At 42.8% G+C, this 16978-nt stretch overlaps 1 protein-coding gene across 17 annotated transcripts in view; it reads left to right on the top strand.

The window, feature by feature from the left end:
* TLE1 (transducin like enhancer of split 1) overlaps window positions 1-16978 on the top strand; it is a 106851-nt gene that overhangs the window by 37315 nt on the left and 52558 nt on the right. For 12 of the 17 annotated variants that reach the window (XM_025359199.1, XM_025359195.1, XM_025359207.1 and 9 more), the window contains one exon: window positions 936-1010. The exons of 4 other annotated variants lie outside the window; for them this stretch is intronic. In XM_025359199.1, the coding sequence (XP_025214984.1) occupies window positions 936-1010 (75 nt within the window). Of the gene's footprint in view, window positions 1-935; window positions 1041-16978 lie in introns of all 17 variants that reach the window. One more of the 17 variants, XM_025359194.1, reaches the window with a different exon arrangement.

The raw sequence follows: 16978 nt of genomic DNA, 5'->3' as shown, positions 1-16978 counted from the left end.
TGGCATCTATTGCTCCATGCTGGATGGTCACCATCTCGTTATTGTTGTAACAGCCTCTTCCAGTATAACCTTTGTCTGTCTGACATGACAGTAGATTTGTCTGCCGTTTGAATGTATTAGTAGTTGTTAGACTTTAGTGATCCAGGGCTCTGTGTTACATTCTCATGCCTCCCAAAGTAAATGTATGGCTTTGTTTTTATTCGTGGGTGGAGTTGGGAGTTGGGAGGTGTGGGGTGAGTTTCCATCTCTGAACTGAGGCTGGAGTCCTTCCTTTGCCTTGTGGAGGGTGAAGAATCAAAAGGCTGTAAAAGAGTGAGAGGAATTCCAGGAGTTTCCGAAAATGACTGGGGGTTCAAGGTTGATTGATCAGATAAGTGATCAACAGATTTAATGTTAAAGTTTTAGGTATTAAAATGGGTATTTTATTTGTTTATTTTAAAAATAGAGGTTTCACCATGTTGCCCACGCTGGTCTTGAACTCCTGGGCTCACCCCGTCTTGGCGTCCCAAAGTGCTGGGATTACAGGCATGAGCCACTGCGCCTGGCTGTAAAATGAATATTTTAAAATTGCTGTAAACTTATGGCCAAACTTATCATGGTGAACCTCTTCTGTGAAGAAGGACAATCTTCCAAATTCTGTTCTATTTATTTTTTAAGGTCCTATGTTATCATTCTTTATGTCCTTTTTTGTTTTCTACCATTCCAAGCCAAAATTTGCAGCCAGAAGTAGTGACTGGTGTTGTTTAGAAATAAAGGGCACTGCCATTCTCAGTTTTTCCCTGTGTTCTCTGAAAATAATGTGTGGTTGAGAAATTCCGCGTTTAAACCCCTCTACTTCAGCCTGCATTGCGCACAGCATTTGACTTTTTGTTGTTAGAATATACAATGAAGTTCTTGGCTGTTGCTAATGCCCTTTCTTCTCCTTGTTTTCAAAGCATCAACAACAGGTGGCCCAGGCTGTCGAACGTGCCAAACAGGTGACCATGGCAGAGTTGAATGCCATCATCGGGGTACGTGGCCTACCAGGTCTACCTCCTACAGTGTGTATAACCAGCTTTCATTTCTTATTAATTTGATGGCTTTATATATACGTGTGTGTGTGTGTGTGTGTATTTGTGTAGCTTAACGTTGACCTATTTGATAAGGGTGGGAGGAAGAGACTTGGGGTGTGCTAAGGTATATGGAGGAAGAGGGCTTAGCATAAGGAAGATGACAGGAGAAACATTTTAGGAGGGGACAAAAAATAAATCTGTTAATTAAAAACATTCTTTTTAAACAGACTGGGGTCTTGATATTTTGTCTAGTCTGGCCTGGAACTCAAGTGATCCTCCTGCCTTAGCCTCCTGAGTAGCTGGGTCCGAGGGCAGGCACCCCCTTGCCCGTCCTTAAATCTACTTTTAAGTGGTAAAATAAATGTAGTTCATCCTGTGACACCTAAACCACCCTTGCTTCATTAGTCTAGTAAAAGCTTTAGGTTAGAATTTTAAATACTTTCCTCACTTCTCTCTTACAATGTGAGATCACAGTGAGGTCAAAATGGGTCTCTGAATTATCGTTTCATTTAGTTATCCTTGCTTTTTGCCTTTTGCTTTCTGGGGTATTCGAACCTACATAACTGTTGGCTCTTGTTCTTTCTTGCGCCTCTTTCATGAATTTTTAAGTGACAAACCAATGAAAAGAGCTCTCTCTTGCTGTGGAAGAAGTGTTAATTGTTTGCCCTAGCGCTCCCTGGCCTTTCACCCGGGTTCTGCTCTCCTCTGTTGAGTTCAGTTAGTGCTCCGTGCTGGCCACTGGTTGTCAATCACAAGTCATTTGCTCTGCATTAATGAATCTGGTGAACCGTGCATTCCATCCCCTGCATGAGTTCATCCCCTGCCCCCCACTGCAGGACCTGGGACGGTTCTCATGTGTTCTTCCCCTTCCAGACTAAGCCAAAGAAGGAGCTGAAACAAGAGACCATCCTTTCTGATTTTATTCATATGTGAGTGCCTTGAGCAGATTCAAATCACTCATTTATCAATTTATGTTAATTGCTTGTGAGATGATGCCCTGCTGGTCTTTATAGTTCCCTCAGACACTTTGTAATGATAATTAGACATGCTGCTGTACGGATTAAGAGTGCCATAGTCCAATGACGGCCACAGACAATGGAACCAGTTAATCCATCAGAGCTTAAAATTACATCCCAACTGGAGATGGAGAAAAAACATAAGAGCCAAGGAGGATTAAAGAACGAGCCTCAGCTTGAAAACTCTCCTTTCATCAGTTTCTCAATTGCAGATCTGCAGTTGGGTTGTCTGTGGTAAGCTATTGGCAGTCAATTAGGTGAAATAAACTAGGAGGGTGACCTTCATTTCCTTTTAATAGCTTTTTCCTCCCTGAAATGGGGAGCTTCAGTGGATTTTCAGCTTAAATTTTATTCAAGCTGCTTTATTACACTTGACAGCTTAGCTCTGCATAAACAATTCTCCCTCCTTTTCCCCCCAGATCCAGGCACTGCCTTCCCCCTCCTTCAGTATCACATTTTTGACTGTTACTTAGTGGGCTCTCTAATCACATTCAACAAAAAACACAATTACATCTGCATTTGTCTGCTGCCTTCTGTACCCTTTTCTTGTGTAATGAATTGCTTTATTTCAGAGATCAAATCAAATATTCACTGGTACTTTCGCATGTACTGTGTTTGATTAGCAAAGACTAATAGTGAATTGTACTTGTAGCTCAAGCACAGAATTTTTTCACCCAAATGAATGAGGATGGAAAAGCCTGTTTTGATTAAAGGAAAACATATGCAAAGCAGTTCTCAAGTACCCAGTTAAACTTTGTGGAACATGTTTGTTTTCTGATAGACTCTAAATTTTGACATATAATTTCTTGATGGTAAAACTCTGATGTTTACATTCTCAAAGGCACCGCCCAGCTCTCGTGAATCTCCTTCGCACCTACACTTTAGGAAGGAGGAAATCGTATTAACCAGATGTTCATAGGTAATACCCAGTTTGAGCTGAATCGGAGAATAAAAATAGCAGATCTTTTTCGAAGGGCAAATGAATTTCTAATTTTACAAATGGCTTTAGTCCAGGAAAAATGTTGTGGAGGTTATTATAAAGGCAGGTTAGCTCTGGGTGCCTTGGCAACAATAAACCAAAGTGGTGAATCAGGCGCAATGCAAACGAGACTTACGCCCATTGCGTGTCTTGGGCATACTGGCATGTGCGGTTTTTATCATTGTAATTTTTGGATTAGTATACGAATTTGTGTCAGAAGGCTCTTTTCAAGTTTGTAGTGATCAATAATTATCCCACACCTTAAGTTTCATGCTGTGGCATATGCTTGATTTTTGCTTGAAAGGAATTGTGTGCGTCCTGGAAAATCGAAGTAGCATAAAATTGGGTTGACAATTCAGTGGACCTTTGCACCCCTTCATTGAACATGCAGTGTGTCAACCTGTCTCCCCAGAGGGGAGGAGGTACCGGGAGACTGTCTGTTCCTACAAGCAGCAGCTGCACAGAGTAAATGCAGCCTGGTTTGATAGCAGCTGTCAGTATTGTTCAGGGGCCGACTTAGGGTAAAGAACAATGGGAGAGGCCACGCTCTTAGTCTGCATCCACTTTCAGGCTAAGAAAAGAAATAGTAATTTAACGGTTTAGACATCTATTACAAGTGTGAAAGATCATGAAAGAGTACCCTTTAAAATGCAAATGAGCCGAAACATTCTTATTCCCTTTAAGGTACAATCAAGGAGCTTGACTGCTTGCTTGACAGGGCTAAAGATATTTCTTCTTATCAAACCTGGAAAAAGTAAATCTTCTCAAGGACATCCACCTTCTAGGTTAGTTCGAGGTGTGTCTCGGGCCTGCGGGTGCTCTTTGAGGAGGCAGAGAGAGGTTATATTTTGTCTGTGCTTGTTGAGGGAATTAGCAGAGTCCCCATTTCTCACCAGCATAGAAATTGTAGTTCTCCTGTCTGGCAGAAAATACTGAATTTTAATTCTTTCTCACCGTAGCACCTGCCTTCAACTTACATAGAGTATCGGTATTTAAGAAAAATAAGCTTCTTAGATATTTGATACTGGAGAGACTATTGAAATATTTCTGTAGACCTTTTTTTAAACAGCTTTGACAGCAAATCTGGTGACTGGCAGAATAATAACTACGGTCCTACTTTTTGAATTTTGCTTCTTACCAATTCTTTTGCTATTAAATGTGTTGTAGTCTTGTCACAATGAAAAGGCTAATTTATTGTGCAAAGGTGTACAAAATTTGTACGAGGTTTATTTGGTTTGACACATAGCTCACTTAGGCCTTAGCAAACAAGTCGCATTGTGAGAAGGGAACTTACTCATTTGAGACCTTGAGTTTTTAAATCAGGATCGTTGTTAAACCATAAGCAACATTTTTGTTTGTTTTTTAAAATTTCTACTAAGAATGGTCAAAACAAAATTGGTTATTAAACGTTGTAACATCTTATTTGTGGAATGGCTAATGGCTGCCTGAATGCAGGGAGAATTGATAGAAAGACTCTTCAAGACCACTTCTCCACTTTATTATTTGGGGAGTTTGCAACTAAAAGCTCTCTTCTACCTGCTCTGATAGGTACTGAATAATTGATTTCAGTTGGGATTGGGATTTCAAATAATTAGTGTTCTCTTAACATCACAGATAATCGAGGGATAATATAGAGAGATACATATCTGTACACACATAGATTTTTTTTTTTTTTTTTTTTTTTTTTGAGACAGAGTCTCGCTCTGTCACCCAGGCTGGAGTGCAGTGGCTGGATCTCTGCTCGCTGCAAGCTCCGCCTTTCGGGTTCACGCCATTCTCCTGCCTCAGCCTCCCGAGTAGCTGGGACTACAGGCGCCCGCCACCTCGCCCGGCTAGTTTTTTGTATTTTTTAGTAGAGACGGGGTTTCACCGGGTTAGCCGGGATGGTCTCGATCTCGTGACCTTGTGATCCGCCCGTCTCAGCCTCCCAAAGTGCTGGGATTACAGGCTTGAGCCACCGCGCCCGGCCTAGATTTGTTTTTTTTCAGTTGATGTCTAATTGTAATATAGTGGAATGCACAGCTTGATTTTTGACACCTATGTATACCCGGTAACCCACATTCCACAGTAAGGGGGTGGTTTCCAGAACCCCAGTGGATTCCATTATTCTTATCAGTTTTTCCCCTTCTCCTAAAGAAAGATAGTTGCTTTTTTTTTTCTTTCTTTCTTTCTTTTGGCATGTGAAAGAAGAGCTAAAGATGGTTGGGGGTTGTTTTGGAGACAGAGTTTTACTTTGTAACTCAGGCTGGAGTGCAGTGGCATGATCTCTGCTCACTGCAACCTCTGCCTCCCATGTTCAAGCAATTCTTCTGCCTCAGCCTCCCGAGTAGCTGGGATTACAGGCATGCGCCGCCAAGCCCAGCTGATTTTTGTATTTTTAGTAGAGACAGGGTTTCACCATGTTGGCCAGGCTGGTCTTGAACTCCCAAACTCAGGTGATCCACCTGCCTCAGCCTCCTAAAGTGTTGGGATTACAGGTATGGGCCACCGTACCTGGCCATAAAGATGGTGGTTTTTTTAACTGAAAAGTTAAAAAAGAATCAGTCAATTACATTTAAAAAAATATTAATAGTAAACAATGGCACAGTTGTATGTTTTATTTCTAACCACCTGTTGTTCCATTTCATGGTGTTTTTGGTAATCCACATAAGAATATTTGCACTGTGTTGCCTTGGACGAAGCATGGGCCTTGGGATCAGATGGACTTGGGGAGGATGCTTAGCTGCCGTCTATTAGCTTTATGACCTCATATAGTCAGTTAACCTCTACAATGTCCCCCATCCGTGGATGGTAATACCGTCTCTACCTTCCCTGCTTGTGTGGGGATAAGACCCTGGCTGGCAGTCTTCAATGAACATGTGATCCTGACCCCTTGAACTGCAGTTTTGTCTGCCTGGTTTTCCTAAGTGCTTGTAGCAGATCCGTAGGTCCAGTTGGTCAAGCCCTGGTCGGGGGTGGTTGTGCCAAGCAGCAGTTCACCCCTTTGTCTTGTTTAGAGGTTACAGGGATGTGGGTGTTTGAGATTGGACCCAGCCAGATGCTCTGCTCCTGCCATTAAGTTGTTGTGCATGAATGACAGGGACACAATAGTGAAAAAGGACGGCCATTTAGCTTTTGATGTACAAACTTAGAAGTTCAAAACCACAAGAAAAAAGTTAAGTTTGGGGAACAGATGGAGACAGAATTGAGAGCAAAAATGTGAAGACATCATTGACTTCCTTACCTAACATGAGGAAGAAGGCAGACAGTGCCATTGTTGACACAGAGAGGTTATAGGAATCATTCTGATAAAGTTGGGAAGGAAGAGAGTTAGAAGAGATGGCCAGATGACCAGTGGGGATTGTCCTTCCCTTCCACAAAATGACAGGTTTCTATTTGTGGCCTCAAAGCTGACAGTTGGGTGCAAGACAATTTGAGCAGTTTCCTGTGGTAATGCCTGTGAACTTTAGGAGATCAAGAAATTTGGGTTTGTTTACATATAACCTATGTACAAGAGAGAGAAAAAAAAAGAAATTTGGGTTTCGGCAACCTCATTTTTCTTTCTCACTTATTTGGATGTAGTCTGACTTATTTTTCATGAACATAACCTTGGTCAAGGCATATGGGGCTTATATGGGAATCTGTTTATTGATCAGATTTCTATGTTCCTCCTCCATAGGCAAATACCTGATTCTGTATATTTTAAAACAACTTAGTATAAAATTAAAAATAAGTCTAGGGTATTTTGTGATGTCTGGCTAGATGTTTTCGTGTAGGGGATGGCTGTGAATTCAAACTCCTAAACCATTTGTAGGAGGAGCCTGTCCATCCCTAAGAGATTGAGTTGTAGACCTAAAGGGCTCTCCACTGTTGCATGAGATGATTGGTTTAAGGATTAGTAAAATGTTGGATTATTTTTCTCCTTTGGCTGTAGCTGTCAGCTATCTATGGGATTGTAGTGTGTGAAGTTTAAGAGGATGAGGTTAGCCTCTTATTCTTATGAGTATGCGGTTAATCCCTGGAAAGCCATCAATAACCCAGCCGTAAGTTTCTTTATAAAACAAATTCTCCCTAGGAGAATAATGCATAGCCTGCTACCCAGAGAAGACTAAATAGCTACAACAAACATGGATCTTCTAGCTCTACTAACTTGTATTTAGTGACATACTCTCTACTTAAATTACAACAATCTAGCGCTTTTATTGAATTTCCACAGGGAAAGAGCAATATTGCAAAGAAGTCTTCGCAGCCCATCTCTCCTTTGGTTAAGTTTGTCTGTCTGTTTTTACTGAGAGCACAACTAGGTGCCTGACAAATGCAGAACTTTTCCTCAGTGTCCGGATTATCGTCATCACGCTTTGTAGTTATTAGAAAAGTGTTGAAGCATTTACTTTTTAATTTCCCCACGTATTTCTTTCCTTTTTTAAAAAAAAATTTTAATTTAATTTTAAGTTTCGGGATACATGCACAGGATGTGCAGGTTTGTTACATAGGTAAACATGTGCAGTGATTGCTGCGCCTGTCAACCCACCCACATAGTTTCCTGTGATTTTTACTTGATTCCCTGGAATAAAGCATTATATATTCTTCTTTTTTCCAGAAGGAGGAGAAAAGCTTCAGAATAGAAAATAGAGTACCCCATTATACGAATTACAGCCGTGTATTTTAAAATTTTTAATTTTTGTGGGTACATACTATCTGTATATATTTATGAGGTACAGGAGATGTTTTGATGCAGGCATACAGTGTTTAATAAGCACATCATAAAGAATAGGGTATCTATCCCCTGAAGCATTTATCTTTTTTTTTTTCTTTTTGAGACAGAGTTTCGCTCTTGTTGCCCAGGCTGGAGTGCAATGGCACGATCTCGGCTCACTGCAGCCTCTGCTTCCCGGGTTCAAGTGATTCTCCTGCCTCAGCCTCCTGAGTAGCTGGGATTACAGGCATGTGCCACCTGGCTAATTTTGTATTTTTGGTAGAGACGGCGTTTCTCCATGTTGGCCAGGCTGGTCTGGAACTCCTGACCTTAGGTGATCTGCCCACCTCGGCCTCTCAAAGTGCTGGGATTATAGGTGTGAGCCCCTGCGCCCGGCAAGCATTTATCTTTTGTGTTACAATCTAATGACACTCTTTTAGTTATTTTAAAATTACAATTAAATTATTATTATTATTATTATTATTATTTTTGAGATGGAGTTTCTCTCTTGTTTCCCAGGCTGGAGTGCAATGTTGGGATCTCGGCTCACCACAGCCTCTGCCTCCTGGGTTCAAGCAATTCTTCTGCCTCAGCCTCCCCTCACAAGTAGCTGGGATTACAGGCATGCACCATCATGCCCAGCTAATTTTGTATTTTTAGTATAGACAGGGTTTCTCCATGTTGGTCAGGCTGGTCTTGAACTCCTGATCTCAGGTGATCCATCTGCCTCGGCCTCCCAAAGTGCTGGGATTACAGGCGTGAGTCACTGTACCTGGCCAAATTCACCTTTTTAAAAGCATATACTTAAGTGGGTTTTAGCATATTCACATTGCTGTACAACATCACGACTATAAAATTTTTCTAGGACGTTTTTTCACCCTATAAAGAAACTCCATATTCATTACCATTTATTCTTCATGCCTCCTCCCCTAACCTCTGGCAGCTACCAATGTGCTTATCCATCTCTATGAATTTGCCTGTTCTGGACATTTCATATGAATGGAATCATATAATACGTAGCATTGTATGCCTGGCTTCTTCATGTTTTCAAGGTTTATCCATGTTGTAGTATGCACCAGTATTTTAGTCCTTTTTATTGACAATTAACATTTCATTAATATACCACAGTTGCTTATTCATTCATAAGTTGATGGACATTTAGGTGATTTCCACTGATTGTCTATTATGAATAAGGCTGCTGTGAACATTTGTGTACATGTTTTTGTGTGGGCATGTTTTCTCTTGGATTTGTCTCTGGGAGTAGAATTACTGGGTCTGTGGTAACTTTATTCACTTTTTGAGCAACAGCCAAACTATTTTCCAAGGCGGCTGCATCATGTTGCATTCTCACAATAGCGTATGAGAATTCCAATTTCTCTATATGATCTCTGCCATTTACTGTCCATCTTTTTTATTCTATGCGTCCTAGTGGGTGTGAAGCAGCATCTCCTGTTTTTGATTTGCATTTTCCTGATGGCTAATGATGTTGAGCATCTTTTCAACCAAAACCCGCGTAGTTTTTATAGTGGATTTACCATCACATGGCTTGTCATAGCCTTAATGGCCTTCCGGGGAAATGGGATGAGCAAGGCAGTGGTCGTGCAGGAGGAGTTGGCCTGTGTGGATTAGCTGAAATGGAGAAAGAATAAAGACAGGCCAGGCATGGTGGCTCACGGCTATAATCCCAGCACTTTGGGAGGCTGAGGTGGGCGGATCACCTGAGGTTGGGAGTTCTAGACCAGCCTGACCAACATGGGGAAACCCCGTCTCTACTAAAAAGACAAAATTAACCTGGCCTGGTGGCACATGCCTGTAATCCCAGCTACTCGGGAGGCTGAGGCAGGAGAATCGCTTGAACCCAGGAGGCAGAGGTTGCGGTGAGCCGAGATAGCGCCACTGCACTCCAGCCTAGGCAACAAGAGCGAAACTCTGTCTCAAAACAACAACAACAACAACAACAAACACCCCACCAAGTACCAAGTACCATTTTAGCAAATTTCAAGTATACAATACAGTATTATTAACTATAGTCTCTGTGCTGTACCTTGGAAATCCAGATCTTTATCTTGGGTAACTGAAACCTTGCACCCTTTGACCAACCTCTCCTCATTTTCCCCTACCCCTCCAGGCAGCCACCATTCTACTCTCTGCTTCTGTGAGTTGTACTCTTAGATTCCACATAGTAGGGAGATTATGCGTTATTTGTCTTTCTGAATCTGCCTATTTTGCTTAGCCTACTGTCCTGCAGATTTACCCATGTTGTCACAAGTGGTAGGATTTTCTTCTTTTTCAAGGCTGAATGGTATTCCATTGTGTTTGTATGTACCACATTTTCTTTATCTGTTCATCCATCAACAGACATTTGGGTTGTTTGATTATCTTGGCTCTCGTGAATAGCGCTGCAGTGGTCATGGAGTGCAGATACATGGTATACTGATTTCATTCTCTTTCTCTCTCTCTCTCTCTGTCTGATTTCATTCTCTCTCTCTCTCTCTCTCTCTCTCTCTTTCTTTCTTTCTAGATGGAGAATCACTCTGTCACCCAGGCTGGAGTGCAGTGGCACTGTGTCGGCTCACTGCAACCTCCATCTCCTGGGTTCAAGCAATTCTCCTGCCTCAGACTCCTGAGTAGCTGGGATTATAGGCGCCCGCCACATCTGGCTAATTTTTTTTTTTTTTTTTTCAGTAGAGACGTGGTTTCACCATGTTGGCCAGGCTGGTCTCGAACTCCTGACCTCAGATGATCCACCCGCCTTGGCCTCCCAAAGTGCTGGGATTGCAGGTGTAAGCCACCGCACATAGATCCTGATTTCATTTTCTTTAGATATATACCCAGAAGTGGGATTGCTGGATCATGTACAGATTGAGCAGCCCTAATTCTAATTCTCAGCAAGTAAGAATATTGCAAATATTTAAAAATCTGAAAAAAAGCCAGAATCCAAACATTGCTGGTCCCAAGCACTTCAGAAAAGGGATACTTAACCTTTTTGAGAAAGTAGTTCTATTTTTAACTTTTTAAGAAACTTTTATACTGTTGTTTTCTATCAGGACTGTACCAGTTTACATTCCTAAGAACAGTGTACAAGGGTTACCTTTTCTCCACACCGTCACTAACACATATCTTGTCTTCTGTTACCTGCCATCTCAATGGGTTTGAGGTGATATTTCTTTCTTTTTTTTTTTTTTTTTGGAGATGAAGCTTTGCTCTTGTTGCCCAGGCTGGAGTGCAATGGCGTGATCTCTGCTCACTGCAACCTCCGCCTCCCAGGTTCAAGCAATTCTCCTGCCTCAGCCTCCTGAGTAGCTGGGATTGCAGGCATGTGCCACCACGCCCAGCTAATTTTGTATTTTTCACAGACACTGGGTTTCTCCATGTTAGTTGGGCTGGTCTGGAACTCCCCACCTTAGGTGATCTGCCCACCTCGGCCTCCCAAAGTGCTGGGTTTACAGGCGTGAGCCACTACGCCCAGCCTGAGGTGATATTTCATTGTGGCTCTGATTTGCATTTCCTTCATGATTAATTATATTGAGCATTTTTTCGTTTATCTGTTGGCCATTTGTATGTCTTCTTTGAAAAATGTCTGTTTAGGAGGTCCTTTGCCCATTTTTAAATTAGGATACTTATTTTTTTATTTTCGTACTATTGAGTTTTTTGGATGTTAACCTCTTATTTGAGGTATGGTTTGCAAATATTTTCTCCCATTCCTTAGGTTGCCCATGCATCATTTTCTGTGTGCTCCTGCATTGAGATGGGGCCTTTAATGGATTGTTACTTTAGTTTTTATTATTGTCTTCGAGTGGCTGGAGAATTCTTGGCCCCGTAAGCAGTTTCTCCCAGTTTATCACCCTTGCCCCTCTTTACGTGAGAGGCCATTCACATAATGGGAGGTATTGCAATAACTCCTGCAGTAGTGTCCTTGATGTTTTCTGCTGCCAGACGGCTCTTTCCCACTTGTTTATGTAGCATACCAGTTTTCTTCTTCTTTCTTTCTTTATTTTTGCTGTCTCCCAAGATAGGATTTGAGTGTTTTAAAGAACAGGAAAATAGCAGAAATCAAGGAAGAGTGATTTGGAGAGAACTGTCAACAAATGCTCCTTTTCACGTTTTTTTCCCCTTAAAAAAAAGTGTTTAAATACCGAGTGCCATAAATGCCACTTACTGTCACTCTTAGCATCAGAGGTGCCATTTAGGGGCATGGTTTTAGTTTGGGTTGGGTTAAGTCTATGATTTTTATGACATAGTTTTTCTTGGGGTTATAAAGCAGGTGAAGTTTCAGAAATTAAAGTTGATTCCATGGTTGGTGGTAAGGAGCTTAGGATCCGGTGAGGAGAAAGTGGGCATTGGCCTGTGTTTTCATACTGGGTGTCCTTCCCAGTTGTTAGAGGCTACAACAACATGGTGATAAGCCATGTGCTGTGACTGTGTGTAGAAACTATACCATTACAATAATACTCTGAATGTAAACAGCGAAGTCAGTTTCATTATAGTAATATAATTGACCCAAGCTGCACTAAGTAAAATGTGAATTAAAATTCTCAATGCGTGGCTGTTGTTTGACATGGATGAGATCGCTTTATTCCTTGTGGGTTTTCAGTATCATTAACTCAGGGTTTGGCATTTGTTTTATTTGTCTCACTCTCAGCCTATTCAAATGATTTTAGTTAGAGCAAGTGCATTGATCTCTTTATCCCCAAATCTGAACATTTGTCATTCCCTTTAGGGCCGCAGAACACCAGTATGTAAAATTTCCCAGTGTAGTCCTTTCTCAAATTGCTTTGTAAAATACAAGGACTTTTTTTTTTTTTTTTTTTTTGAGACCGAGTCTTGCTCTGTCTCCCAGGCCGGAGTGCAGTGGCGCAATTCGGCTCACTGCAAGCTCCGCCTCCTGGGTTTATGCCATTCTCCTGCCTCAGCCTCCCGAGTAGCTGGGACTACAGGCGCCCACCACCTCGCCTGGCTAGTTTTTTGTATTTTTAGTAGAGACGGGGTTTCACCATGTTAGCCGGGATGGTCTCGATCTCCTGACCTCGTGATCCGCCCGCCTCGGCCTCCCAAAGTGCTGGGATTACAGGCTTGGGCCACCGCGCCCGGCCTTTTTTTTTTTTAATTTTTGAAATCGTTAGTGGAATCAGCTTAAGAAAGCAGATGTTCATTTTTTTGTGTTGTGACAGGGTACTCAGATGGCGATGAAGGGACAGTGAATGTGATTGAATGTTGAATAGTATTTTTATTGTTTAAACAAGAATTTGGCAAGTCACTTAGCATACAAGAACATGAATTCTCATTAATGGCACAGAATCTCAGCTTAGGTCTAAATTCAAGTTAGTGAACCTTAGCACTGTTGACATTTTGGGCAGGATAATTCTCTGTGGTGGGGGCTGTCCTGTGCATTGTAGGACGTTCACAGCATCCTTGGCCTTCACCCACTAGATACACCAGTAGCATCCTTTTCCCTTCCCCGCAGTGACCTCCACACACGGCCACCTGTCCCTGAAGCAGGGAGGGGAGGGGTGTCAAAATTGGTTCTGCTTGAGAACCAGTGGTCTAGAATCATAGCCTGAGAAACCAGCTATATTGCTAGAAACTGTCATTGATTATCAAAAATGCTTTTTCTCGGCTGGGCTTGGTTGTTCATGCCTGTAATCCCAGCACTTTGGGAGGCCGAGGTGGGTGGATCACTCGAAGCCAGGAGTTCGAGACCAGCCTGGCCAACATGGCAAAACCCCATCTCTACTAAAAATACAAAAATTAGCTGGGTGTGGTGGTGCTTACCTGTAATCCCAGCTACTACGGAGGCTGAGGCACAAGAATAGCTTGAACCCAGGAGGCGGAGGTTGCAATGAGCCAAGATTACACCACTATACTCCAGCCTGGGTGACAGAGTGAGACTGTCTCAAAACAAAACAAAACAAAACAAAACCTTTTTCTAATCACTTTACAAACTTTTGCATGTGTGTTCTACGTTGTATAAATCTACAAGCATTTTGACTTTTAAACAAATTTCCTAATTACTATAAACTAATGCTTAGAAGAATAAATTTCCTCATCCTTCCTGTCTTGTTGAAAAAAACATCTTGCAGTTTTCCAAATGATAGGGGCAGGTTTTGGTTAGAGAGGACAGATGCAGGCCAGCTATGGTAGCTTACGCTTGTAATCCAGCACTTTGGAAGGCCAAGGCAGGAGGATTGCTTGAAGCCAGGAGTTCTAGACCAGCCTGGGCAACATGGTGAGACCCCATCTCTAAAAAAATTAGCCAAGCTGTGGCCAGGGCACAGTGGCCCACACCTGTAATCCCAGCACTTTGGGAGGCTGAGGAGGGAGGATTGCTTGAAAACAGGAGTTCCAGACCAGCCTGGGCAACATGGTGAGACCCCATCTCTATAAAAAAATTAGCCAAGTGTAGTGGTGCACACTTGTAGTCCCAGCTAAGTATGTACTTAGGAAGCTGAGGTGGGAGGATTGCTTGAGCCCAGGCATTTGAGCTGCAGTGAGCCATAATTGTGCTGCTGCACTCCAGCCTGAGTGACAGAGTGAGACTTTGCCTGAAAAAACATGCATGTATCGGCTGGGTGTGGTGGCACACGCTTGTAATCTCAGCACTTTGCGGGGCCGAAGTGGGCGGATCACTTGAAGTCAGGAGTTCCAGATCAGCCTGGCCAATGTGGTGAAACCTCATCTCTACTAAAAATACAAAAATTAGCTGGGCGTGGTGGTGCGTACCTGGAATCCCAGGTACTTGTGTGGCTGAGGCAGGAGAATTGCTTGAACCCAGAAGGAGGAGATTGTAGGGAGCTGAGATTTCGCCACTGTACTCCAGCCTGGGCGACAGTGAAGACTCTGTCCCAAAAAAAAAAAAGTGTGCATAAATTCTCCTGATTGGCAGAGCTATTGGGTTTTGGCTGTATAGTAATATCAGTATCACTTTTTCCTAAAATATGTTCAAGTAGCATCCATGCTTTTTCCTTTTGTTGAAGGCGGTAAGTACCAGTGTCTCAGGTAAGCCTTGTTGAGAGCAAATGGGCGTCCAAAGACAGATGGGACCGAGGAACGCTGTCCTTTTGGAGATAGCTGCTTTACTCTTGTAGATTTGGCCCCTCTACTCATTTAAATGAATATTTTATCTTAGAAGTGATACTTTGCATTTATCATGTTAAGAATCTACTTCTGAGAAAAGCCAGAGCCACCACTGTTAGGCTTGATTGTTCTTGACATACTTCTTTGGAAGAGAGCTGGGGGCAAGGGATAGCATCCTTTTGAAGATATATGACAGGCATTGAGAAGAGGGGACAGGAGATGGTACTCATGCAGTCTAAGCATAAACTCCCTCTGTCACTGCCATTAGGCCTGTTGGTGAGGGTGGATTTGTCTCTGGGTACGTAGTATGGCACGTTCTCAAGAGCATCTCGTAATTGAGCAGCGGGGGAAATGCGAAGTCTTCAGCAGAGAACGACTGTGCCCCCTTTCTTATTCTTGAGAACATGACTGAGCTGCTGGGGTTACACGAGAAATGTTGTCCTAGGAAACAAAAGGGTTGTAGCCCTCATTCTGACTCTGAGTCCCGTAGCAAAGCCTGTTGGCTTTGAGCCAGTATCATCTGTGAAATGGGAACCATGATACCTACCCTCACTGCCTCAGATGTGTTCTAAGCTTGTGCCAGACGATGGACACTTAAATATTATCTAGGAGCACTGCCCTGCAGAAACAAGAAGTTGAATATGAAGTGGAATGTCCACATTTCCTAGAATCACGACATCTTCAGCAGTTGTGATCCATTTGATTGTTACTTAGTACTCCTTTCAATTTGATAGGATTTTGCTTTAAAAAAAAAAAAAAGCAGCTTTCATTGTAGCCAAGCAATGGATGGAAGAACCCAGTTACCTCTAATAATAGACAGTGAGCTGTTCGTTCAGGGGACCTAGAAGGTCAGATTAGGGTAGAGGTGGAAGTTACCCATGGCCAGTTAGGCTGTTGAATGTTGCTGTTGCTAGATATTAGTCAAACTGTTGGGTTTAACCACAAAGGTTTACTTCACAGCTGTGGCAAAGCCCCATTATGTAAGCCAACACCTCTTCACATTAAGATATCAGAATCTGCTCCCAGTTCATCTTTTTTTTTTTGGAGAATGAGTCTCACTCTTGTCACCCAGGCTAGAGTGCAGTGGCATGATCTCAGCTCACTACAGCCTCCGCCTTTCAGGTTCAAGTGATTCTCCCACCTCAGCCTTTCGGGTAGCTGGGATTATAGGCATGCACCACCACGCCCAGCTAATTTGTATATTTTTAGTAGAGACAGGGTTTCACCATGTTGGTCAGGCTGGTCTCAAACTCCTGACCTCAAGTGATCCACCTGTCTCAGCTTCCTAAAGCGCTGGGATTACAGGCATGATCCGCCTTCCCCAGTTCATCTTTCTGAAAGCTAGCTTGGATTTTGGGAGGGGAAATCTTTTTTTTTTTGGGATGGAGTCTCGTTCTGTCGTCCAGGCTGGAGTGCAGTGGTGTGATCTCAGCTGACTGCAACCTCTGCCACTTGGGTTCAAGTGATTCTCCTGCCTCAGCCTCTCTAGTAGCTGGAATTACAGGCATCCGCCACCACGCCTGGCTAATTTTTGTATTTTTAGTAAAGACAGGGTTTCAGCATCTTGGCCAGGCTGGTCTTGAGCTCCTGACCTTGTGATCCACCCGCCTTGGGCCCCCAAAGTATTGAGATTACAGGGGTGAGCCACTGTGCCTAGCCGGAAATCTTGACTTTCTTAGTATCTAAATATTACCGGCGTATGTTTGGTCTGACGTAAGAATCCCAGCTCCGAAGTCATCTTCTGGTGACTGCATTCTAGATTTTTAGGGGAGTAGTGGGAGCAGGGAGAAGGGTGAGAGGGTGGCGTCCTCCACCCTGTGGTTAGATTCCTTCCCCTCAGCTTAGTCTCTCTCATCTTCTTTTAATTAGTGCCGTGCTTAATTACCCGCTGCACTTGCTTGTGTATGCATCATTGCATTTCTCCCCCAGAAGCCGGACATAGCTCTTACTCTCCAAGTAATGATAGTAATTGCTGGTAGGGCAGACCTGTTCCTCATCCTTCTCCAAGCACATTTCTTATGGCAGGTGTCTAGTTCCTAATTAAGTGCTAATGAGCATGCCTGGTGGACCGTGATGCCACTGCAAGCTTCTTCAGTTTTATGTCTCACTATTGCCAAGCTCTTAAAAGGTGACAGAGCAAGAATTAGTGTCTTTGGAATGACAGGAAGGTGATTTTATGCAT

This window comes from Theropithecus gelada, chromosome 15 (genome assembly GCF_003255815.1).
Source record: "Theropithecus gelada isolate Dixy chromosome 15, Tgel_1.0, whole genome shotgun sequence".
Lineage (NCBI taxonomy): Eukaryota > Metazoa > Chordata > Mammalia > Primates > Cercopithecidae > Theropithecus > Theropithecus gelada.
This window is presented reverse-complemented; position numbering and strand designations above follow the sequence as displayed.